General features: G+C 42.4%; 1 protein-coding gene across 3 annotated transcripts in view; it reads right to left on the bottom strand.

Moving 5' to 3' along the window:
- Positions 1-26685, bottom strand: part of GATB (glutamyl-tRNA amidotransferase subunit B) — a 44932-nt gene that overhangs the window by 607 nt on the left and 17640 nt on the right. For 2 of the 3 annotated variants that reach the window (XM_062637529.1, XM_062637530.1), the window contains exons 4-12: positions 24975-25173; positions 23904-24026; positions 20596-20709; positions 17553-17637; positions 17169-17213; positions 14969-15158; positions 8382-8515; positions 7935-8013; positions 2326-2460 (exon numbers count right to left, since the gene is read on the bottom strand). In XM_062637529.1, coding sequence (XP_062493513.1) covers positions 2326-2460; positions 7935-8013; positions 8382-8515; positions 14969-15158; positions 17169-17213; positions 17553-17637; positions 20596-20709; positions 23904-24026; positions 24975-25173 — 1104 coding nt within the window. The remainder of the gene's footprint in view (positions 1-2325; positions 2461-7934; positions 8014-8381; positions 8516-14968; positions 15159-17168; positions 17214-17552; positions 17638-20595; positions 20710-23903; positions 24027-24974; positions 25174-26685) is intronic. The other variant, XM_062637531.1, reaches the window with a different exon arrangement.

The raw sequence follows: 26685 nt of genomic DNA, 5'->3' as shown, positions 1-26685 counted from the left end.
GCCTTCAGCTTTGCAATCAGCTCCTGCTCTGCTCCCATGAGACAGCAGCAAGTCCCTGCAGAGCAGCAGGGCCTTATGACTAATAGAAAGATCTCCTCTTATTGAAAAAGTCAGAAAACACTTTTGGATTTTAACAGTGCCTGCAACTTGGACAGCAGTTTCCTGGAAGAGAGCCAGAAAAACGAGATGGGCTTCTCTTGCTAATAGGATCTAGCTTTTCACTCAATATCATGCTCAGTTGTAACAAGTAATTTGCATCAAATCTTACTCTGTTTGATAATGTGAGGTCCTTCAAGCACAAACGTAGGTGTTTCTGTAACAGCAAGTTACTTCCTTTAAGCAAGGAATCCTTTCAAACACAGCAATTAATTAAGCGATCAGAAATATGACCTCCTAGCAGACAGCTAGTGTTTGATGCACAATCACCTACAAAATAGCAATGGCCATGTTTAAAAGCTAAGTAAGGACAGTGAAAAAACCACTGGAAATTTCAGCTTTCTGGGCATTCCTAAAGGAGATGCTACTGCTGAAAGACAAGCACCTGGCCTTGTGGCAGGGAAAACATTCTCTGTGTTGTCAATTACTGGGCAAAACGTGATAGCTTCAGTCCAACAGGAGGTCATATTTACAGATATTAAGGGAGGGATTGTGAACATATGAACCACCAACTGTGCCAACCCCAAGCACAAATGCAAATATTGCTGCTAGTCATAGTATACAAATTATTGGCAGACTAAAATCTTTTCTGTAGTGTCACAGAGTGAGAAGGACTTGTCACTCCCGAGCTATGAGAGATTACCTGTATGGGACAAAGGGCAGCACAAGCCAGGTGCTGCATTTTCATGAGGTGCCCGGCGGTGGCTTGAGCAATTCTTTGTAAGTTAGCTTATTTTAAAGAAAGTTGCTATGAAAAACAGTGTAGTTCCCTTCCCCCCCTTGTCTCCCCCAAGTATGGAGCTAATGCTGTTTTGTAAGGCGAGCTCTTGCAGCAATTTGAAGCAGTGTAGTACAGGCTTTCAAGGCAGCTTTTGCCTTGGTGAAAGAATCACCTGGAGAAAGTTCGGAAAGCAAGGCCATCCTACTTGCATTCAGTTTGACAAAAACAGGGGAAAACAGAGAGGAATTAACATTCTTGGAGAAAGCATTATTATTGAAATGGGAGTGCAGTTATGGACCTTCAGCTTCTGTACTTCCCAATCCGTTCCAATGTTCTTTCTATCCAGGCTGAGAACACAGCAGCACTTTTATCAGGCTCTGCAAATGAGTCAGCCTGATGGAGGTCACACCGACCTACTGCAGGCTCATTTTCTTTATCAAAAGCTCTTGCAGAGCTGTTAGCATCCCCCAGTGAGATCTGGGGTGGGTGGTATTGTTCTCAAAAGATGCTAATGGTTTTTTTTCCAAATGGCAAATGTAGCCAGACAATGTTTATATTAAAAGGAAGCTATTCACTTCTGCTTTTACATTTGCACTCCAGAGAACATGTAAGTACTCGTTTTCATTTTGCTTTTTATAAGGTGGATTTTAGACTCTTGTCAGGATCCCTTCCTGCTCCTCCCCTTCACAATAAACAAGTTTGTTTTCCCTTTTTCCCAGCTCAGACTTTGTTAGACTGATAAGCGAAGCAGGCTGCTGCGTGTCCTTCCAAGGAGATGGGGAAGAGCCAAACCCTCATCTTCCCTTTTGCAGAGCAGAAGGGAAGCAGCTCTGGAGCCACCGCTGCCACAGGGTCCGGCTCCTTGCCACCCCACACTGAGAGCCAGCTGGACTCTTCTCTTTGGCAGTGAAGGGAGACGGGGACGTGGGGAAGAGACAGATGCAAGAAAAATTTTTGCCTTGCCAGCTCTGGTACAGCCTTTAATTCCATAGTTAATGTATTTCTTGCTGGCAGGTAGCTTCAGTCTCCAGCTTTGGAACAGTGTAACTGTGTTGTCCTAATATCACAAAGGATGACGTAAAAATCAGAGTGAGGTGGCCAGGTAACAGGTCAGGTTAATGGTGGTACAGCTGCAGAGGGACAGGGCCCTACAGTTTTGCATTAAGTTTTCATGGTGTCTCAGAATGACTTAGCGCATTAGCCAGACTGGTAATTTCTTCTGCTGATCATTTTGTGCGAGCTTCCATTTCTAAAAAAACACTTGGATTTTACCAAGAAAGGAGAAGAAAAGGCTGATAATCGCTCAGCAGCAGCAGCTTTACTGCTCCGATACTGGCTCTACAGCTCAAATGCCAATCAACAGTGGGAAAAAAAGACACCATTTTAACCCCCTTTTTAATGCCACATACTGCTGTAGAGTACAAGCTTCCCTCCACCACCATAATCACCTCATCTTCTTGTCCATCAATCACCGCCTGGCAGATCTGTTCAAGTGCTTCTTGATCCTGTATCAGTTCAAGTTTCTTTTCTTTAACAATTTCAAGAGGAGTCTTCCCTTTTCCTTTCCACAATTCCACAAGCACCTGAAAGCCACAGTGTGTAGCAGAGGTCAGTGTCTTAGCAAGGTTGTTTATATGCAGTATTTCAGTTACTGATCCAAGAAGCCAGGTTTTATTTAAAGCAACAGCAGATTGTCTAAATTTGAACAAACCCAAGATTTAGTCCTTGCTGAAATGGCTCTTGCACTCTCCCTCCTTTTCTGCTCCCTGAAATAAGACAAAACATTTTCACTTACTGCATGAGCACAGGTTAATGGTTTGCAGCCGGTGCTCTGCAGCCTACCACAGCACCAGGGGCTGCCTGCTACCACCCAGCGCCTGTACCCTGCCTCCTCACAGGTGTTTCCTGAGCACACCTCGCTGGGAGAGGGGGTCACCACGGATGGCAGGACTGTCACCGACTGCAGGGCTGCTCCTCTGGCAGTACTCATGCTCATCTCACATGATTCACAAGCACTGCCTGAGAGCACTAAGCAAATGCATTTTCATGAGCAATGTCTCTGCCCAGGAACTGACCATTAGCTAACTATTGTACCAAGTCCAATCCCAGGTAACTCACCCCATTACCAGTTCTCATCAGCAAGCTGTAATGAAGGTATGTATGACAAAACAAAAGAAAAATAGCGCTGAGCAGAATGAATGCAGCAGCTCCAGCCCACCTATGCATCACCTCCAAGTACTGGATGGCTGGGCGAACCCACGCCTCTGGAATAATCACCTGTGAATGCTAGTTGTTTGCCTATGCTGCAGCAGGGCTATCTCCCTGGAATAAACTGGAAAGAAGAGAACATTTATAAAAAAACAATTTCCTTGGGCAGTCATTCTCTGTATTCACTTTGCTCTTATTTCAGAGCTGTGGGAGGAGAGAAAGAAAACCCTTATTAAAGCAGCTGCTTGTGCTCCATCCTGAGCTGAAGATGTAATTTTATGTTTGGGCCACTGCTTGGATACCAATATGGAAATGGATGTCATGGCAAAATTTCAGCATTAAATACTCACTGTAGGAGGAAGAGAAGCCTGGGATGGGAGACAAGAAGGGGCATTCAAACTGCATGTTAAACCATTAGCAGGGCAGCAAGACAACTTAGAGAAAATGAAGCATGTGGGATGGTAGGGCAGGGGGGTTGGAACTATACGATCTTACGGTCCTTTCCAACCTTAACTATTCTACAATTCTATGGCATCTTGGCTTGTCTTAGGTATCTCAGCAATTTTCTTCAGCATGGCAAATTTTCTGGTACAAAAGACCTTCAGTTAAAGAATTTCATAACCACAACAGGTATTTAAGAACCATGCATTGACACAATTCCTCCAAGAGGAGATCTGTGTGCCAGCAGCACCCCAAAGCTTTTAATGGGATCTTATCACTCTGCTGGAGCCCTTGAGAGCGAGCACTGAGACACAGCTGTACTGTGGCAGCTACATCTTGTTTTTTCCCTAGGAGGGTTAAAGGAGCATCACAATATTAAATTTACTGATAAGCAGCCAGAGTTATACCTGCTATAAGTAAAGCTTTCAGGTGTTTCTGTCTAAATAAATCAGTGCAGTATATGATGTCTTTTCTACCGGATCTTCCTAATGCAGTACTCAAAAGCCATCATGCCAGCACTACCTGGAATACTTGTAGAAAGAAATACATCCAACAGAGATTCAGCCTTTCTGCAGGCTGGTTATTCTCATTACACTTCACTGTTGCCCCAGGCAGCCCCCTCTGTTCCTTCCCTGAGGGACCTAACAGGAAGTGTTCTGTCCTCAAGGCCTCCCAAGGCACAGGGACAGCACATCACCCCTCAGAAGGAGCCCCGTCCTCTTTGCACAGCACAGCCCATAGCAAAATGCCCTGGAGACTCTGAAGCGTTGCACAAATCAGGGGCTGGACAATGAATAAGCCATAGCGCTCTCCTGGGAAAAGGCAGATGGGATTTTTAGGATGGATATGTATTCAGGCAGGATGCCATGGGTTGCAGGAGGGGAAAATCGGCAACAAAATCTACACAGCCAACCATGGCAGTTACCCTGGAGCAACTCGTACATGAGGCTGACTTAGATCAGGGGCAGGACAGCTTGACAGCCAGAGATCCAGCTCTGATTCCCTGCTATTCCTATGCCAAACATCTCTTGGCATGGACAAAAGCTGGCCCATTAGAAACCTTGAAGGCACCAGATTTGCCCTGTGACATCTGCATTGTGTGTACTTTTCAATTTGGTAACAAGCATCTCCACTTGCTAGTAGAGCAACAATGTTATCAAGGCCCTTGTTTGTTTACAGGTGCGTAGGAAAGCAGAAAGAGATGTGGCCAAGACCTGTCAAAGATGCACTTTTAAAAATGTGTTTTTCCACCTGGCACGGAGTATGAATCTAAAGAAAGCACTTTAAAAAACTATTTCAAGTCATTTACACAAACTGCCTGCACCAGAACAGGAGGAGCAAATGATGAAGTCTCCAGAGCCAAAACGAGAATCTCAGGCCTCATTTCCATTACTGAAATCTCAGTAGTTTCTACTATTGATTCCTACCTGAGCATGATTAGAGTTTAATGATGTTCTGTAGTCTCTACATACACAGGCATAGCAAGCAAACCACTGGTCAAGATGAATTAATCAGGACTTACACGTCTGGCTGCCACGGGCATCATATCAAACATTTTGCAACCGGTGAATGTGCCAGCTGACTGCTGTTCCTGAGAACGCTCCAACTGGAAACCCTATCTGCAGTGATTTGCTGCCAAGGGTGGGAGGGAAGCAGCAGGCAGTACCACTTGAGTCAGTCCTGGGGGCATCTCTCATTTCCAGGATGGAAATCTCAACGTCTGGAAGTTGTCCCTCAGCCTCTAACAAAAGTGAGGGGCAGGCTGGGTTCAGTCCTCCAGATGGTGGAACGGTAATTGTCAAAGCAGATGGTTCTGTTTAGGTTTGTGTACTGTACTCATTTCCCTATTCTCTACTTTAAAGTAGGCGTTCCAAGGGTCTGCTGAAGTTACCCCTACGTGTGTGACCTATGCAACTGCAGAAGTAAACAAGACCTGTGGTCTTCTCTGCTCTGTACCTTGCTACAGGTCCCCAGAGAACACACAAGGGTGTCCAAATGGAGTAGTTTCATCATGTCTCTCAGCAGCAGGGGCAAGTTTCTGCTTCCCTGCTGCAGGACCCAGCCTCCTCCCACAGTGCCATAACTCAAAGGCAGGCCCCTTATACCAGTAACGTACCCACTGCCAGCCCTGCAGACCAGGACTAGGGCCCTATCTTGGGCATGGTCCCCACCACAACAGACTGGTTTCAGCCCTGGTGAGCAGCACGGGCACCTCCCACTGTGAACTTCAGAACACCTATGCAAGTCCCCGAACCCAGGACGCAATCACTCTACCACCCTGCACACAGGCAGAGCTGAAGCTGTTCCCCCCTGCACAGGCATGCCAGTCTGGAGCTGCTTCGGAGACCTCTGGAGTAGGATGCTATATTTGATGGCAAGTTGGGCGTGAGCTCTGTAATTACCTAAGTGGTAATTATCTAAGCACACAGTGCCCTTTCCTTGACATATGCATCCTACCATAACAATGTTCTGTGTTTCTGTGTCTATAATCAGTGTTCACAGCTTTCATCTGCCTGTGTTTTGCTGCCTTATACAGCAGAGACAGAACACAAAACCTCTTAAAAAATTTAAACTAATAGCTTCCTGCAGTGAGCATGTATGTGTCTGCATGTCTATGCACTCACCCCATAGAACCCTTCCATCTTTTCTCATTGGATCTGTCCCTACCACTGCAGTTTGTTCCCCCCCACCCCAAGTGCTGCAGTTCATCTGCCGGTGTGTATATATAGCCCTCTCTGCCCTCAGGCCATCCCCTATCTCTGCCTACTGCTGAGAATTGTTATAAACATTTGTTATTCTTTTGACATCCAGGCAACCAAAATACTTTTCTAAATGTGGCAAGGTTTCTGCAGTTTGATGGGATCACTCAGTGATGGCTAACAGTATTGTTATTTCTGTGTCCGACTTCAGAACACCGAGCACAATGTGCTCATTGCAAGGATTTGGTAATTAAACAAGAAAAGCATCTCTGAAATTCCTGACACTTCATAACCTGTCAGAAGTGCTGGCACACAAATATATCACAAGGCAAAAAACTCCCATAGAAAAGCATTAGTCCCTGTCTCTACCTTCACAAGGAAGCCCAGAGTTAAGAGGCTGGAGTTCTGAAGCTTCTCTTTCAAATGGAGACACCAAACTGATGGGTGTGCCATAACCCCGCAGGCACAGAAGTGCTCTGCATGCCAATGCTTTTTCTATTAATACTTTATCTCCTTTTTGAAGCTTTTACTTTTCCAAAATTTCCAAATGCACATGTCTGAAGTCAGGCACTTAAATCCTTATTTATGACACCTGTCATATGCAGCTGGCTGTTCACAGAAGCAGACCAACAAGACCAACCTCAGTAGGAACCACAAGCATCTCCTAAAAAGAAAACAACAAACCAAGGAGTTCAAATGTCTCCAAGTAGGGCAAAGAGGGACATTTGCAACAGTTACACTCGGTTTATATTCATACTAAAAGCCTGAACTGACTTCAATGCTATCAAGTTGTTCTTTGATTAAATCAGTATGAGCTAACAAGATGGAAACCTGCCCTGTGTATTCCAGTGTTAAATGTCTGAAAGCAGACAAGGCAAGTTAAGTATCTTCATGAAAATTTTCACTGATAAACACCTGAGAAGAAACACTCACCTCATGTATTCATCTACAGGATACTAATTCATTTGAAAAGACAATGCATTCCACATAAATGAGCTGGCAACAACTGAAGGTGAATGACAGATTACTTCCTATCACAAAACCCCTCCAGATTTTGTTTGTAGGCACAGCAGTCACCATACCCGTCATAAGCATTTCACAATTTTAGATACAAATCATCAAGCTGCTTTTTCAGACTGTCCTAAGCAAGATGGCATTTTAAAGGATGGAGAAACTAGCTTTCCCATTCGTACTTGCTTGAGAGGTCCATGACAGCCCTTGCTCAAAGAAGCAGCAATAAAAGAAAGGCCAGACCTCTCCACTTCTGACTCAAGGGTACACCAATAGCAGAACTCTTTCTGTGACTATGCTCTAGCCTTTTCCACATGCTAATGCTTAGGAACATAGACCTTACTCTCCCCTTAGTACCTAGTAACTGACAGTCTCAGCTTAACTGACTCAAACTGTGAAACTGAGATCCAGTCTGTTCAGGAGCAAGATTACTTAGCTGTCCTTAGTTTACATTGCTTAGATCTACAATTTGGTTTGCACCTCCTTCTAACGCTGAATATGCAGATGTACCTGTAAGATTATATACACGAGGCATTTCCATCTATATAGTATACATATAAAATTTACCCTTCATCAACACTCAAAAGATTTCCTTTAAAAGCAACTGATGTACTGGCACACACTGATCACAAGCTTGCTACATGAATGGAGTAAGCACCAACAGATTCAAGGTACAGTAAAATCGGGAAGGTACTTACTTGCTTGGCTGCTGAAGAAGAAATTTGCTTTTTTTCTAGAAGGTTCAGAAGGTCAGCCAGGATAGAAGAACTGACTGGGCTAGGGAAGAAGGGGACAGAAGTTACTTCATAGGGTAAGGCTAAAGATAACACAGTTTAGCATGACAAGCTACTAGACACACTCTACCCAGCTTCAGGATATTATAGCCTGACTATACCTTACCATTGCCATATTCCAAAGAAGGAAGACTGATTACTGCTCTTAACTACATGGTCCTCTTCTCTGCAAGATAGTTGGTTAAGTTCATTCAGTGTGACAGTGTCAAGACCTATACAGTACTGTGCCTAGCACAATGAACTTATAGGTAACTAAAGTACAAGTGAGCAACGGAGTGACACTATACTATCCATGACATATGAGGAAAGGATCACTTTTGTTTCACAGCTGTAGTAATCAAGAAGCCTGACCTTTCCTTTACTGTAAGGGAATGTTGGTTCAAATAACTGAGCAGGTCATTTAGAATCCAGCCGAGCACTTTCTTTGGCTTCATTTGGGTATGTTTTACCACATCTTCAAAGAATTCTGTTAATCCATCTTCATTCTGTTTAAGGAAAGATAAATGCAGCAAAAAGTTACCAGACTGCAAACATCATTAACTATACATTTGGAGTACAAATACTCAATCCTAAAGTAAACTTGGTTTTGTGAATCCACTGCAGAGTCACAAGACTTTGGAGGAATTTTATTAGTGTAACAGCAAATAAATTGTGTTATGCCTAGAACAGGTACACACAGCTTACCTGCCCGCCTGCCCGTTTCAATGGTGCTTCCAATAAAAGTGATCTTCTTCTTAACTCCTCCCTAAAATTAGCACCTTGGGAGAAGCTTTCTCATCTTCTCATGTGTTTTCAGTAAGTATAATGCTAGCAAATATAATGCTGCCAATCTAACAGGCTGACACGCTACGTTTTACCAAGAAGAGACTTTTCCTGAAACTGTCTACAGATATTTCACTCAGTCTTGCAATCACTTCTATTTATTTTGGATTGAAGGAATACGTTTAGCTTGCATTCACCCTTCAATGATACGGAAAGGTCATAACATAAGAAGCAGAGTTCAATTTTTTTTTCCTCCAGAGAAGCTATATGGCTTTCCCACAGCACCCTAAATGCTCAGAAGATATGACAGTAGGGGATTCAATTTATAGCCTAAGTGAAATAGAGTGTTTTTAGAAGAACAGATACTGCACAGTCTGTTGAATGCTGTGGTGTTTGTCATCAAGGCAGGGATGGATCTCTAACTGTAGCACAGAACTCATCAGGTCTACCAAAGGTTGAAGAGATAGTAAGTGGCACCTCCTACCTTTTCAAGGAGGAATCCAAATCCAGCATACCACTGAACTTCTGCAGTGCGTGGCATAAAAACACAGGGGGACAAGCCAGCTCTCAGAAGTTGAGAGGTAACAGTTCAGAGACAGCCAAGGAGCTATTCTAAGTATACTGTCATTGCAGCAAAAAGCTGCTCCCAAACACATACTGACTGCAGGCAGATCTCTGAACAATTCTGAGCAAAAAAGAGTTTAGGTACACGCTATACCAAAGCCTGACTTTTCCCCTCAAACACCTCACTACCAAAACAGTCTAATTTGCCTTGGGTTTCAAAGGCAATTTATCACCATTGCAATACAGAGTTTTAGACTTTCCTCCTCAGAACTTTCACAACACAAACTTCCAACACCTCTAGACAGCACACTGTGATGACGTACGGCTTTTGAGAAGACTGCAGACTACTGTCCTCTGTTCTGTGAAACAGAACAAGATGTACTTAAGAGTAATGGCTGACATGTAAAGTAAAGCTGGTGTGACAGAAATCAGACCCTTCCCCTTTACAGTGAGACCATCAGCAAAGAAACCAAGTTCTCATCCTAGGAAAGCCACTGAGATCTTTTGTGCACCAAGGTAAACCTTGTAAATATTTTACCTCCTCCTTATCCATCTAATATGCACAGACACAATTCCCTTCTTTTTCCAGTGTTCTTATAAATTTAACTAGCACTTACATTGTAATCAAATTATGTGAAATCTGATTGTGAAATTAAGGCTAAATAGACTAGAGCAACAAACCTGGCTCAAAAAAAGCCAGATACTGTACCAAAGTACAGGGAACTTGATTAAAAACTGTGTGTGTGTTAAGTGAAATAGCTAAAATGATGCATTCCTAAGCACTGTACTCTTTCTAATTCACCTCAGGATTCAATAGCGCAAACACACAATGATTATTTGAACAGTGGGTTCCCTTCCACAAAACCACCTGTCTAATTTATGTAGGAAAATGAGCAAATATAAATGTTGGTTTCTTTACACGTGCTGCAGAAGGTTTTACAAACACTCCACACGAAGTAGGTCTTGCTACAACATTGAAATGCACACAAAACCAATGTCTGCAGTTAGCTGCCACATGGCTGAACACAGGCTACGCAACTCCAGCGCAGCATGTCCACAGTATCATCATGTGTAGGCTAGAGAGCTTATCTCTAGCAGTGGGCACATGAAGACCTCTGGATATCATCAGTCTGGCTGGAGCTATGGCTCTGACCCTGCTGCAAGACCTTTCCAAGTCAAAGACAACATACTCAGCATTAACATTTTAATCACATGGTTTCCAGGCAGCAAGAGCAAAAAAGCCCAGAAATACTCAGACTTACACATGCTACCAGGTACCAAACCCCATACTCACTACTTGGGCATATAAAATCATACTCCTCAAAATTCCTTTGTATTTTAGGTTTTTTGAAGGGACTGTCATTTTCTGTAGCCAAAGAGTAGGAAAACCCAGTGCTTGACTGAAATGCGTGAGGCAGAATATCAAAACACCAAAATGACTGACAGAAATGAAACATTTTTCTTATTTTTCTTGTCATAGTAGGAAAAAACATAGGCATAACTTCATTATCTTCCATTTCTACACACTGCACTACTCAAACTTGAGTTTAGTTTGTTCTGTGTTTTGGTCAACTTCCTTCATGCCAAATTGAGTCCAGCCACCAACCCCCCCCCCCCCCCATCCCTTGTTACAGATCTGAACTGTAAACCACTGCACGCTCCAACATGCTGCTTTACAGGAATGCTAAACTTGATTGTTCTCCCTAGTTCTGAATAATGTATTTTAATCTTCAGAGCAGGAAAACCAGAAATCTGGAATCGCAGGTCTGTGTTTGTGATCCAGGCCCACTTGGTGCCCTCATTACACACCAAATAGGCTGTAACTTTCTTGATGAGAGTCTCACTGGCATGAAACCTGACATACCAATATTTCAACAAGATTCAAATTTCTTTTTTTAGACATGGTTTAAAATGATCATTTAATAGTCCTGAAATGTCAAAAAACTGCTGGAGGAGTGATTTCAGATTTTTTTTAAACAAGTTTAAAGCAATACATAATTTTATGGAATACCACAGGTACAATCTTTAGGGGCACTGGATCTGCAATGCAAGCTTATGCTTTTAAACACCAATAATGTTTCCCACAGAACTTGAAGAAGAAAACTACATCGATGTTCACAAATAAAATGTCTTTTTCTGCTTTCTTAGTCCCATTTTCACCATCACAGTTCCCACAATAACCAACTGTGAGATAACTGCTGCAAAAATGTGAGAGATTGTTGGGGAAAAAAAACCAGAAAATCTAGCCTAATAAAGCAGACAAGCAGAGAAACCAAACTTTTTCCGACAGGTTCTTGTAAGTTCATTAAATTCTAAAAATAAGCTTAAATTCACCTGCACGCCAACATGTACAAGGACAGCGTGTCATAAACAAAATGGTCTAAACGAGCTTCTACAGCATCCCACTTCTGACGGTTCAAAGGATTCACCAACGTAACTGTTCCACCACAGCAGGAAGCCAAAGCCTAAGTGAAATGGCCACTTTCTAAGTAAGCAGAGGAACAGTAAATGCATTGGAAGGCCTGGAATTCAAAGGAGAAAGGAATTCAGATTCAAATCAGGCTGAGTTTTTCCAATGCTTTACTGTGATAATCTATCTATTTTTTGGTTGGACCTCCCCAGACCTCAGCATGCTCTCTGAAAACAAAACATAGACATTCATGTCTATACCAGTGCATCTCATTTTTTGACTCAATAGGAAGCAAGAAAAAATATTATAATATCATCACTGGCAACGTTGTCCAAGATCCTGCTTGACTGAAGTATTTGCCAGCCTACCAGTTTACACAGCAAAGTAGGAACTGCATGCAGAAATCGAGTATTCAAATACTCTGTAGACTGCACAGCTTAAAGAATTGTTTCTTTACAAATAAGAAACCAGAACCAGAAGCTTTATTTTCACAATTTATATAAAACTGTCAAAAAAATACCAGTTTACACTTAAGAAATTTCAGCCATAAAGATACAAATAGGTAATGCTCCCTCCCATTTCAGTACATTCTGTACTGCAAAGCAGGAGGTCTCAGATTCTCAGTACTGCAGTACCAATAGGCAGCTACTATACAAGAATAAATCTCTGAAGCAAGCTCAAAAACTAACCTGCATGCTGAAGTATGGTATTGTTTCATTACAACTTCGACGTGTAATCCTTTCTCTAACAAGCTGGCACAGCACAGAGATTTTATATTTTAAGAGTTGTCCCTCTATCACTGCCATTTATTTAATGAGCACTCCTGGGCGCTCTAACCTGAAAGAAAACTCATTAGATTTGTGCATCTGGCCCTATCAGCAATCTCCTGCAACTTCTGGTGTAAGCTTAACACAGCAACAGACATACCGTTTTCAGATGAATTAAGGTTAAGTAGTCTCCCAGTGAACAAGCAAGCAACTTTTATGTAAAGTATACATGCTGACATTCTAATGCACAATAAAAGAAGACCCACAATAAAGAATGTTTTCACTTCATGCATTCAAATGGATGCATTACCCTACTACAAGCTGAATCCCAAATTTCAGCTTGGAGCTCATTAATTGTCTTATGTGTTGCAAAAAGGAAAAAAAAAAAAAGCTAAAAGGAAAAAGCAAAGGCAATAGTGGATTTCAGAGAACAGCTGGAAAGAAAGGGTAGTTGATGAGGCAAATATATAGATGTAGGTGATAACTTCTTCTGATGCAGCAGAAGTCATCAATACTAGCAAAACTGAAATGCGCCAAGAAGTGTGTTGATGCCAAGTGAAAGGAGTAGGTGTACTAGGTCTGGCTGGGACGGAGCTCATTTTCTGAAGAGGGTGCTGTGTTTTGGATTTGTGACTAAAGCAGTGCTGACAACACACTGGTGCTTTGGCTGCTGCTGAGCAGTACTTTCTCTTTCTGCCAGTCTGCACACCACAAGTGAGTAGGCTGCAGGCAGGCACAACGCGCGGTGGTGACACAACCTCGACAGCTAACTCAAACTGACCAAGGGTATATTCCATGCCATATAGTGCCTTGCTCAACCAGAAAAACTAAATGAAGGGGATTTTTGGAGAAGTAGTCACTGTCATGGGTAGGAGACTGGTTGCACATTACTCTACTTGTGGAAGGCGGTGAGTGATGGCATTCACATCTCTTTCAGGTTCTTCCCTTCTTCTTTCCTTCATGTAAGTGTCTTCATCTCAAACTACAAGTCTTCTTGCTTTTGCTCTTCCTATTCTCTTCCTCATCCCACCAGCAGGGAAATGAGCAAGCAACTGTGGTGCTTAGCAGCTGGCCAAGGTCAACCCACCACAGAGCAGGAGAAGAAGGAAAAAAAAGTCAGAAAAAAAGGTTCAGGACTCACCTACCCTTCAGAGCTCTGTTCATTTTCATATGTGAGACATATGTTGATGTGAAAAAAACCCACATGCATGGACAGGAGTACTGGCTGCAAAATCACATTTTGAAATAGAACGGTAAGAACTACTGACACCTCTCAATGCTATTTCTGCAGCCTCACAACTTCAAGAGACTTCTGACTCACGTGCCCACCAAACACTGAAATATCTGCAACTCACTAAAATAGCACAAAACCACAGAAGTAGTTTTCCTAACAGCTTTCTTCAGAAGAAAGAATTATCTTTTTTTTTCTGTAGAATCAGCTTCTGTACAACTGTATTAAATAACAGACACACAAAGGAGGGATATCATGTAGTTATGTGCACTGCTCTCCCCACATTCATAGTCAAAGGAAAGGAACTCCTCCAGAAGGCAATCTAAAAGTACTTACAGTTCCACTCTGAATCTTACTCTAAAGAAGTCCTTCTCCTGCATCCTCTCATCACAGAGGTAACCAAAGCAGTACACTGTTCTAGCTTAGCTGGCTATATGAAATGTCTAATCTTGGGTGAGTATGCTAAACTCCCCACAAGAATTACCGCTGGCAAAGAGAGATGACCCAGTTTGTATTTAAGAAGTTGAAAGTCTTTTAGAATAATTTTGGAAGTTATGACATTTTGCTGTCACTTCCTTATTTAAATCTGTATTTGCCACGTCCTTTGCTTTCTTCATCCCCTCTTCTGAACCTATCCCCAGTAAACTGCATTGTGAGCTTGAAGTTGATGTACAGCCACTCAGTGTATTTACCTAAGGATAAGTCTGTGTTTTTTCAAAACAGTGTGTAAGCCAGATCAACAGGCACATGAAGCTGAAAGACTGAAACACTGGGTTTTGCTTCTGTAGTCAGGAAAACACATCTACCAATTCGTTAAATACTGACAAGGTGCCCAGCTCTGCTCCACACCCAAAGACAAGAGAAGCAGGCACCTGCAGACAAGGGTTTTTCAGCAGGAAGTTGTATGTTTGCTGTAGTCAAGACATGGGTGCATCCATGTGCAGACAGACAAGATCAATATTAAATAACAGTTATTTGACTGCATCTTGCATGAGAAACACTTCTAGGTGCACCGTGTATGGTTTCTTTTCCACACCATTCATGTATATAGCTTCAAGATACAAATCACACACTGAATGTATCTCCAAATAAAAGCATCCATAAGAGCTGACAGCTGGTTTATATGACATTTGTTAATCTTTTCAAAAACCACACAACTTTTGAAGTTTCTAGGCTTCTTTTAGGATTTGATCAATAGACCTACCAATAAGGTGAAGCTGTGTTCAAGAAGAATCCCATACTGTTCAACAAGCTTTGCTCTCTTCACACTGGGGAGGTCAGGAAGTCTCTCATGAATCCAATCAATATTTACCACTTGCTGATGGTTCATATTAGCTGGCAAAGATTTTGTATCGTACAGAATCAATGGAGGAAGGTTTGGCTCTGGCATGAAGCTAGTAAAAATGAAAACATCCATTATAGTTATTTTCAGTCAGAAGCTAAGCAACAAGGAATAAAATGTATATCACAAGTTTATATTACCTGGAAGTTGTATTACTTTTTCAACTAAACAAACTACTAAAAATTCATGACTTCCTGTATCACTGTTAAGTAGTGAGAAAACAGCCTCTGAAAAGTCTGTTTTCTTCGAGTATTTGCCACTGATTATTGAAGAGCTGATGATGGAAAAGGGGTAATTAAAACACTTCTGCACCCAAAATAATAATTAAAAAAATGCCAATAAACCCAGGAAGAATAGATATGGGAACAACTCACTCCATGAATTGTGGATCTGAACAAAACCAGGAGTGGACTGGCAGGGAAAAACCCAGATTTGACAGCCAGTGGTCAGGAGTGAACTGGGCAGGTTGTAACTTTTTTCAGACTAACTTCAAAAGTCTTTATGAAATCCCATGCTGTGCTAAAAGCAAAGTCACTGTGCTCAGTAGGGTGCTGCCACAGAACAAAAGGCTCCCTTAAAAAGAAGGGGCCAATTCAAACCACTCAGATAACTGCGATTGAAGCAGAAACCTTGTTCTGACATGATCAAATGAGGGGTTCAAAAGTATCAGAATAAAGGACATGGGGCACCCTCTACATTAACTATAATAATTTCTACTTCAAATCTGCTTAAACATAGATCTTAAGTTTAAAATATCATGTGCAGCATTAAGTCAGGAAAAAAAAAAATCTCAAACCCCCCCCCACAGTTTAATACCGATAATAATCTTAGTACTAGTAATAACCTTTCTGGTCTTTATTTGAAATATCTCAAACTCCCAAGTTTTGCCTAGGCTTTAATGAATCTTCTTTTGTATTTGTCTGAATAAGTCTTGTTAAATAAGCCTCATGCCAGCGCCTACCATAATAAGGGATTCACAAAATTATCACTGACTTTTCTGCTGCATTTCTACAATCAGTAATTTAAAAAGTAGATTTTAAGTTTGTGGGATGCTTTCATATCCTTGCTCTGCTCTAGTAAGATCAGCGGTAGAATATATGTAGATTTAACAGGAACACAGATATGGCAAAGCTGAGAGGCTCTGAAAGTTCTCCAGAACTATAATTCTCCAGCTGGGCAGTGAACTCTGGGAGTAACACGAAGACTCTCTCTGGGATGAACATCCAGGGAACTACTGGGAGGATCAGCACTAAAATGAATCTAAGCATGAGAGGGGCAGGCATGTACAGAGCAGGAGAAAGAGTGCCCAGAGCAGTGAACTATGTCACTCTTCCCCTCCAGACACCACTGTGACTGCCTCCCATGTTAGGGCATTAAGCAGCTGTGCTGCTACTTTGCAACACTTCACCAGCAACTTGTTCCCAGCAGAACCTTGTCTCCTCACCCTCTGGCTAAATCCTTCTTGGGTGGTTGTTTATGGTTTGATAGCTATCACCTCACATTGGTGAAATCAAGAAGTACTTAGCAAGGTTAACATCTTCATTAGGTCTACAAAGACCTTAAGGTAGAAACCTGCCTATGAATGCTGACACACTTCAATAGCAGTTAGGATTTTCACAAAGACTGACTGTGATCTGTGATCACAGAATTTAAGCACTGAGAGGCAGGGCCCTGCTACCTGAAAACCATTTCCCTCGATATTTACTTAAATAGGGAGCAATGCTTAACTCCAAATATTCTTACGTTTTATGTCAGGCTTTCTTAAGAATACTCTTGTACTGGCCACAAAGTAAACCTTCAACTTACCCACTCTGAGCTACACACTTGGGTTTTGGGAAAGGTCTATGGGTTTAGCAGAGATGAGACACAGTTCTAGATCTGAACTGCTCAGACTAGCACTGGTTTTGATAGGTCTCTTCCCCTTCCAGTGGAAAGTAAACTTCCAATATATACTCACTGTGCTATCTTTACGTGCTCATTACACTGACTACACTTAAGGAATGATCCCCTAAATTATCAGTTCTTGAAATGTTAACTTTATTTGACAAAATACAAATATTACCGGTAATCCTGTTTTCCTTCTTTGTCTCTCATTGGTACAGTGCACCTAAAATAAAGCCAAAACAAGTAAGATGTGGTAAGAAGTACACCACAGAAGGAGTTTTATGGCAAAAACTTGCCTCATGAAGATCAGAAAAACTTCTCAAAGGCACTTCAAAGAATGTGTGTAAGTAAGAGGGCAGTTATTTTCCTGCTTGACATAACAGTCTGCTGTGAAAAAGTCTTAACTTTAAGAAGATATTACTATCTGTGAGGAGACTATGCTTGTGAACATTAGCTTTAGAGAAGTTGAGCAATACCACGTTACCTCGCCTGATCATGTCACTAGGTATCCAGGGCACTCTAAAGCTGCTACTCCTGAAGCTCCTTCAAACTAAAAACTCACCCAAGCCTGGAATCAAAGGCTCTTGTTTCATTCAGAATTGCTCTTCCGTTTTCAAGTTCTTCAATTTGCCTTTGTATTTCATAGTCTGACAGAAACAAAAGCAAAAGGAGTACGCTTATTATAGAATCATAGAATAGTTAGGGTTGGAAAGGACCTTAAGATCATCTAGTTCCAACCCCCCTGCCACGGGCAGGGACACCTCACACTAAACCATCTCACCCAAGGCTTTGTCCAGCCTGGCCTTGAACACCACCAGGGATGGAGCACTGACAGCTTCCCTGGGCAACCCATTCCACTGCCTCACCACCCTCACAGTAAAAAACTTCCTCCTTATAACCAACCTTAACTTCCCCTGTTTAGGTTTGAACCCATTACCCCTTGTCCTATCACTACACTCCCTAACAAAGAGTCCCTCCCCAGCACCCCTATAGGCCCCCCTTCAGATACTGGAAGGCTGCTATGAGGTCTCCACGCAGCCTTCTCTTCTCCAGGATGAACAGCCCCAACTTCCTCAGCCTGTCTTCATACGGGAGGTGCTCCAGTCCCCTGATCATCCTCGTGGCCCTTCTCTGGACTTGTTCTTTTTATGTTGAGGACACCAGAACTGCACACAATACTCCAGGTGAGGTCTCAGAGCAGAGTAGAGGGGCAGGATCACCTCCTTCGACCTGCTGGTCATGCTCCGTTTGATGCAGCCCAGGATACAGTTGGCTTTATGGACAGAGAGCGCACACTGCAGCCGGCTCATGTTCATTTTCTCATCGACAAACACGCCCAAGTCCTTCTCCACAGGGCTGCTCTGAATCTCTTCTCTGCCCAACCTGTAGCTGTGCCTGGGATTGCTCCGACCCAGGTGTAGGACTTTGCACTTGGCATGGTTAAACTTCATGAGGTTGGCATCAGCCCACCTCACAAGTGTGTCAAGGTCCCTCTGGATGGCATTCCTTCCCTCCAGCGTATCAACCGAACCACACAGCTTGGTGTCATCGGCAAACTTGCTGAATGCACACACAATCCCACTGTCCATGTCACCCACAAGGATGTTGAACAAGACCAGTCCCAACACCGATCCCTGAGGGACACCACTCGTTACTGGTCTCCAGCTGGACATCAAGAGTGACAGAGCACTGGAACAGGTTGCCCAGGGGGGTTGTGGAGTCTCTTACATTGGAGATATTCAAGGCCCGCCTGGGCAAGTTCCTGTGTGATGTACTCTAGGTTACCCTGCTCTTGCAGGGGGGTTGGACTAGATGATCTTTTGAGGTCCCTTCCAACCCTTGGGATTCTGTGATTCTGTGATTGAGCCATTGACCACAACTCTTTGCGTGCAGCCATCCAGCCAGTTCCTCTCCTATAGTGGTTCATCCATCAAATTGATGTCTCTCTAATTTAGAGACAAGGATATCGTGTGGGACAGTGTCGAACGCTTTGCACAAGCCCAGGTAGATGACATCAACTGCTCTACCCCTGTCCATCAGTTCTGTAGCCCTATCATAGAAGGCCACCAAATTGGTCAGGCAGGATTTCCCCTTAGTGAAGCCATGCTGGCTGTCACCAAGCACCTTGTTTTTCATGTGCCTTAGCATGCCTTCCAGGAGAATCTGCTCCAAGATTTTGCCAGGCACAGAGGTGAGACTGACTGGTCTGCAATTCCCCGGGTCATCCATTTCCCCTTCTTGACAATGGGGGTTATATTTCCCTTTTTCCAGTCATCGGGAACTTCACCTGACTGCCATGATTTTTCAAATATGATGGACAGTGGCTTAGCAACTTCATTCGCCCGCTCCTTCAGTACCTGTGGATGGATTTCATCAGGTCCCATGGACTTGTGCACGTTCAGGTTTTTAAGATGGTCCTGAAGGAGATCCTCTCCTACAGTGGGACCAAGGTCTTCATTCTCACAGTCCCTGCGTCTGCCTTCCAAGACTTGGGTGGTGCGGTCAGAGCCTTTGCAAGTGAAGACTGAGGCAAAGAAGTCATTAAGAACCTCAGCCTTCTCCAATACTGCATTATTAGCTTTTGCACACTCCAGTATTTCATTTTTCACTGCTATGCAGTAACAGAATAAGTTTGTTGTTTTAAACTTAATGAAATCAACCACAGTAGTTACAGGCAGAATTATCAGTCACTGTCTCTCTCTCCAGAACTGTTTTCTTCTTTGCAAGTTTTCCTCATCTTCTTTCATTTCCTTTAAATAGAAAACATTTTCTCCCAGGCACTGCAGCCAAGCAATACATTCCTAGTGACCTTCCAAATCACCCAGTTGAGTTTTCTTTTGCAGATGCAATAATCATCTGTTCTTGCTCATACCCAATCTGCATCTGAACTTCATACACACCACCTACCATACTCAGTGGGAAGCAATCCTCTACACTGGAGGACACAAAGCTACTGCTAACATATTTCAATAATAAACGTATTAGGTATTGAATCATCGGCTTTATTCTTTTTGCAGGCAGGGGGTTACCTCTGTAACAAAACTGCAAACTAATATGGCTGCTATCCCCAGAGTACCCCATACTAAGATTTATTCTGTCAGGAAGCAGTGAGAGTAGTGCTGCTGCACAAGGAGGGATAAGCCAGGAGCCGAGGGTGACCACAGCACAGGCAGAGCTGTTGCTATCTGGTGCAGTCCCACTAGTCTGAACAGCATGGGCAGGGGCTTGTGCTACTAACAGAGTTCACTGAAAGTCTCAGTCAAGGTGAGAGGATGAGCTGAGTCTAGGCTGCATCCACAGAGTGCAGTCAGAAGCAAAGGAGGTAAATCCAGAGACAGCATTGTGAACAAGACTACAGAAAGGTCTACCGGGAGACAGGGCTGAAAACTGGCACATACGCTGACATAGCTTAGATCAAGTCTGAAGGCCTCAGTCTGAGCTTAAATGAGACTCCTGGACTCACAGTCAAGGTGCATGGAAGGGACACCCAGGCAAAGCTAGTCAGGGCATTTGAGACCAATTTCTGCACTCTAAGGCTGACACATTTCATGTGAGACCACATAAAGTGTCTACAATACTCTTTTAACGAAGCAACCATCATTTACCTACTGCTTTTGCCAGGAATCGTACGCTATTGATATTCTTCACTTCAGTCCTCACTCCGTAAGGCTCTCCAGGGTGATGCACAGAAACATTGGCATCCACTCTCAGCTGACCCTCTGTAAAAGGAAATTTTATCAACAGAATAGCCTGACCTGTAAACTAGAGTAAAAACCTTGGCATGCATTAATAAACTGCATGTTATGTGCAGAGCATTAATAACTTCTGTATGTGCAGAAAAGAGTACAAACCACCTCATCAGAGCTTTCTGTTTGTGATTCCACCTCAAGCCACTGCCTCTAATAATTCAACATTTTCCTACAATAATGTTTTGGTTTTAATTACTGCTTATAATTCCTCTCAGAGAAAACTGCATGGTGCAGTGCAGCACAGATCCTCTAAGCCATACAGTGAAAAAAGCTTCTGATTAACAGCTCTTAAATAAAAGGAAGAATTACACAAGCAAGTGGTGGATTGTGAGCTTCCATTCCTCTAAAAACAGCAAACCCCCACACTTTTGGAATTACAGGTTGATGGGTACATATTGCCCTAGCATGGAACACAAGAACCTACAGTTATGTTGAACAGATTTACTAAGGTGTTCTTGGAAATTTACAGCTCAGGGACAAACTGTGAGTAGCAGATTTTTTTGTAATTTCCTCCCTCTCCTCCAAGAAACTGCAATTCCACCCCCACCCCCAATTCCCCTGGTTGCCAAAACCTGAAACTGAATACAAAGTTTTATATAAAAGCATCCTGCGCTTTTAGTCCAAGAAGGACTAATGTGAAATCTCTAACCTTGGAGATCTTTAACAACCCGACCAGAAGTAACTCGCAATTGTATCTTTCCCAGTTTTGTCCCTCTAAAGACATCCCTTCTGAGAAGAAAAAGCTTGCCGCAGTATATCAACTAGTAGGAATAAACAAACAGGAGAGGCTGTATTAAAAAGAATCATTATTTTTCCCATACTGCACAGTGAATGTGTAGCCTCCCTCTTTTCTAACTTTATTCCAAATACAGATAAAAAGAAACAAACCACTTCCTGTTTAGATACAGTAGCACTATTAAAGAGAGTGCAAAATAGCTCAGAGCTAAACCTGTGAAGATGGCTACAACTTCAGAATCCTTCCCAGTCAATAGATGTAAATTGACTAGAGGGGTCTTGGTACACTTGCAAAAGCAGGCTGGATGATAGCACACTAATTTCCTCTCATAGAGTCTTGCCAAACATGCAGATGAAGGACAAAGGTGCTGGAATAACCCAACATCTCTTTCAAGAGAAGTGTTTTGCATGTGCTCCCTCTTTGGGGTGAAATGAGTACTTGTTCCCAAAAAGGAATAGACTTGTCCTGCCCTTGCTCCATTTTGAGACATGACCTGCTTCTACTTGGATGTAGGTGTCAGTGTGACAAGACAATAAAGTTAATCAGGCATAAGAAAGGAAAGCCAGACCCCAAATGTTCTTAAAAAAGCTTTTTTCCTTTAAACCCACTTTAAGCCCAGCTTCTTTCACTTTGCAATGAAATAATCTTTTCATCCGTTAGCTGTAATGAAATACCACCTGATAAAACTGGGCACTGAACACACAAGCCAAATTAAGGTAAGAATGTAAAACCTTTATCTGAAAGAAAGTAATTATGATGAGGGAAGACTACAGTAGAAAGCCCCTAAAACCACCACTTTAAAAACAAAACCAATCAAAACCAAACCAAACAAAATTCCAATTACTTTTAAAAGCCAACTATACTGGAGGAAAAATATTCCCTTAACTGGAATTGTCCCCTAAAGTCAGAAATCTCACTGTGATAAAAGATATCATAGTGCAATGCCAGTGGCAATCTTAGGGCCAAATTGAATAGCAATAAAGGAGAGTATGGATCTCCATGAAGGCCTTTGAAGAAGCACGCAAACTGGCTGCTTAATATTAACAGCTGTGTCCCATTAGACGTGTAACACTAGTATTAGAAAAGATGCAGACACATAATGTCTAGCAATTATTATTTCCCCCCATATTAAATTAGATTTGCATCACTAGCAACATTTATTGGATCCCATTTATCGGGTGATACATGGACCACTCTGACTCGTTTCTCACTGTGGACTGAATTTGTTGCCAGAACAGTGAGGCCAACTGTCACAGGCAAAAATACAGTTTACATTGTAAACATTAATAGGCAGCTGATAATTGGGTGTATGTGTGGAGGGGATGAATACCCAAAGCTGTTCTTTTAAACTCTCAAGCAGAAGCCTACTATTTGTTAGCTGTAATCATGGGCTGGTTGTAAATTTTGGTAACATTAGGACTGAGCAGAAGAGGTATGACCTGAATTCTCCAATTAATAGAGGAATGTGAGACAGAGTTACATGTTAGGAGGCTGATCACATTCTGTGCCTCTGCACATCACTTATTGCAAAAACTGGGGCCTTAGGGTTCCAGGGAGAAGAGCTGGTGGCAACAGCAGGGCTTCCCACAAGAGGAAGTGGCTCAGAAAGATAGTAGCAATCTTGGCCAAAGCAATCTTGAAGGGAGGGAAGGATCCCAAAGATCTGAGAGATGTGTGGAGACAAATGCCAGCAGATGCCTAGTGACACTGGACTCTAACACCTGATGCTGCTATCTGCAAACCTGCTGCACAGCATGAACACAATTTTCTGGCCTATCTCCCCAGACCAGCAGTGATCTCCCTAGTAGTAGTACAAGTTGAGACCTAGTGAACATGATGTTGCAGGGGAGGAAAAGATAAAGTGTGAAATGATCAAGTAGGGTAAAAGCTGCAGTCTTGCTGGTTCTTAAATTAACCCCAGCACCCATGTCCACTATGCACTGTCATTTACTCCATCTCACCCATGACATGAGCACAAGTTTATTGCCTATACCACCCTATGACTAGCTGAGACCTGACACAACTTACAAGATGATCCATGCACCTACTATATTGTCCCGTCCTGTAACTTCAATATTCTACAACTGATTCTTAAAACAGATCTTCTGCACAACAGTGCTGCAGCAAGCAAGTTGAGGACAGACAGGGGAAACTACAACAACCCTGGGGATATTCCTTCCTGCCTAGACCTATCCTGTAAAAATATTGTGTGAGGCCATATAAAATCTAGCACTGCAAAGCTCTGCAGACAAAAGCAGGGCCGTACAGGCACCTGAAGCATGGCAGACATTAGGACAGGCCCTGAGGATTGTAAAAACAACAGACAGAATAGCAAAAGACAGAAAGCAAAATAACCAGAAGCTGCAAAACTCCTGGAAAGGCAGAGAATTATTGGTGACAAGGGAAGATGCCCTTCCCCCTTCAGTACCTGCCATGACTGCGTGGCTGCTCCCAAGCGTTTGAAGAATGAGCTGAAGCTCTCTGACTGCTGCAGCTGCTTCTTCCCCACAGCACATATCAGGCTCCATGACAACCTCCATGAGGCCGACTCCTATCAGGGAAAGGGACAGGAGATTTTCAACAATAGCTTTTGATCTTGGCATATTAGAGTGCAACTGGCTAAACACATGAAAGTACTTGGGCTTTTTCTGAGCTAAAAAAGGAAAAAAAAAAAAGCCCCAATGCATTATTCAGTAGCTCTCACTATGGGCCTAGCTGCAGATTGCTATAAAACTTTTCCTTCTATTTTTTAAAGGAAACCACAAACAACCTTCCACCCTTTGATGACATGTAGATCAGAAGGATACAGCCTTCTCCTGCCTTTCTGTAGAAAAACTCTCATGTAAAGCCAATCCAATTCCAGGTTCAAATTCATTTATCTTGAACTAATTCTGGAACAGACAAAACTGTAAACAGATGCAGTCCAGCTTTTAGCTTCAGTATCCAGCTTTCAAAGAACACAAGCAGCCACAGCCCTTAACTTCAATGGACACTGGAGCCAGTTAGGCTAGGCCATCTAGGTTGTAACCCATGTTGTGCGCTAATTTAGTTCATTTTGTTTAGAATTTCAAAGTTTAAAGAGAAAAATCTACATTTTCTCAAAGCTAATCATTACAAGAAATGCCTGACTCATGCACTGACAAACTCTACAACAGCTGCTCCTTCCAGACATAAGCTTGATTCACTATATCTTTGATTTATTTATGAATAACAATGCATACAAAGAGCTAAAATAGCTGAGTGGCTTTATGTGACTGACTCACAGTTTTGAGCAAGCCGTAGCCAATTGACTTCTAACTTGCTACTGGCAATTGACATCAACCAACAACAAAGGGAAGGCCAAGTATACCCCTGCTTCAAGTGTAATCGTCATTTTGATGAATTTTTATTGTCAAGGACATCAGAGTTATTATTTTTCACCTCTTCCCTGCCACCCATTCACCTTTCATGACTCATCTTACACAGAAAGGAGAAAAAGAGAAAAATAATCCAAGCCTACCAGCCCTATTCAAGTCAACAAGAGTCTGGCTCCTTGTGTCATCATGAAGACTCTTCCCACTGTCTTGCTCCAACTGAATTTGTTTAATCCTCACAGTTTTGGTTACCATCTGGCTCATTTTGTTGTCTGTGCAGAGACTGTACGACAAAGTTCCGTTCACTGCAATAGGAACTCTTTGCTGAGTGATCTGATAGCCAGCCTGTCAACAAAATTAGATTTATAATCACATAAAACACTTTCTGGAAACCAGCAGCATAGCCAACTGCAAATATTATAGACTAAGAACAAACCTGAAAATGCAACATCTTCCACAGTGACCTATGTAAGAGAACAGAACATATGCACATGCAAATTCAGAAGTCACTTTGCTTTGCTGGAAAGGAAGATAGGTATAGAATTCAACATAAGTGTGAGAATTTAAAAGTCTAGAAAAAAAATAAAAGCACTTCTCCATACAAGCAATGCAGAAATCATCAATAATCAACTGCACAACTACTTGCCAAGCGTTACATAAATTTCACTGACACTGCCTGGGGACAAGAAATGGACTGGAAGACGTTCTTCCATGTCTGTGGTTCTGTGATCATGTTAAATCTTGTCTGAAGCCAGTTACCATACCTCCGTCCCCAAACTGGGACTATCACTCATCCTCCCACCAGAATCAACATCCCTCTCTACCTGTCCAGAACTATTCTCATCAGAGGGGAGCAGAGGGAAGCAGGGGGGGTCTCTAATGTGTGTGGAATCAAGAAAATAAGAAAACCAAATTTCATTCATGTAGCAGTTTAAAAGATAGAGACCACAATCCCACATAAAGCACAAGCTGATAAATGCCACCTCATGCCTGGGACTCCAAAGGGGGAACTACTATCCAGAAAAGGGGGTGCCAGTGGCAAGGTATTGGAATACCTGCAATGATGTAAAAATATAGAGTTGAAATCAATTACTCTGTTGAGATAGGGACCCCATTTCTTCCTCCTTCTTCGCCTGCTCATGCCTTCACTGGTGAGAATTAAACAAAAAGCCTGCCAGATTTTAATGAATTGGGAGGAACTTTTGCATGTTTTGCAGGGAGCTTACTCTAAAATGTAGAGATAGCGACAATACATTGGGATGGAGAACAATGGTCTGCTCCTGTGAACAGCTCTATTTACATATGCAATGAAGTGCATGACCTTCTAGCCATTATCACTATAAAGAAAACTATGAGAAAAATACAGTAACTGACTCTCTGCAACCTATGCTAATTGCACAGCTCTTCCCTTCTCCTAAATATCTTATCAGAATTATTTTTTTAAGAACCTTAAATTGTGAGTGACAATAAATAACAAGAATCCCATTTTCCACCCAGAGCCCCATTTTCAGGAGTAACAATAATCCCACTGTCAAATGACTCTAAGAGCTAGATTTATTTTATTTGTTCTACATCGCTCATTAGCCTAAACTCTGCATCTTATTACAGGGTTCCTGACTCGACTGTTTCACAATGAAATGCAGGTAGGGCAGTTTATTGTCAGTGCTTAAACTGCAAAAGTCAGCCAGTAGAAAGGCAGAATTACATGTTTCAAGCTAGTAAAATGTGTCATCACCTCATTGACCAAACTTCCATGCTTATCTGACCAAAGGATCCTGTACTTCATGTATGCAGACAATGACAGCCCACTTGGTGCTGTACACACCTTATTCCACCTCCCTTTCCCTCTAAATACAT

This window comes from Pezoporus occidentalis, unplaced genomic scaffold, assembly GCF_034315485.1.
Source record: "Pezoporus occidentalis ecotype Australia unplaced genomic scaffold, CSIRO_AGI_Poc_V1 ctg53, whole genome shotgun sequence".
Classification (NCBI taxonomy): Eukaryota; Metazoa; Chordata; class Aves; order Psittaciformes; family Psittacidae; genus Pezoporus; species Pezoporus occidentalis.
Note: the sequence above shows the minus strand (reverse complement) of the source record. Positions and strands in the feature narration are given on the sequence as shown.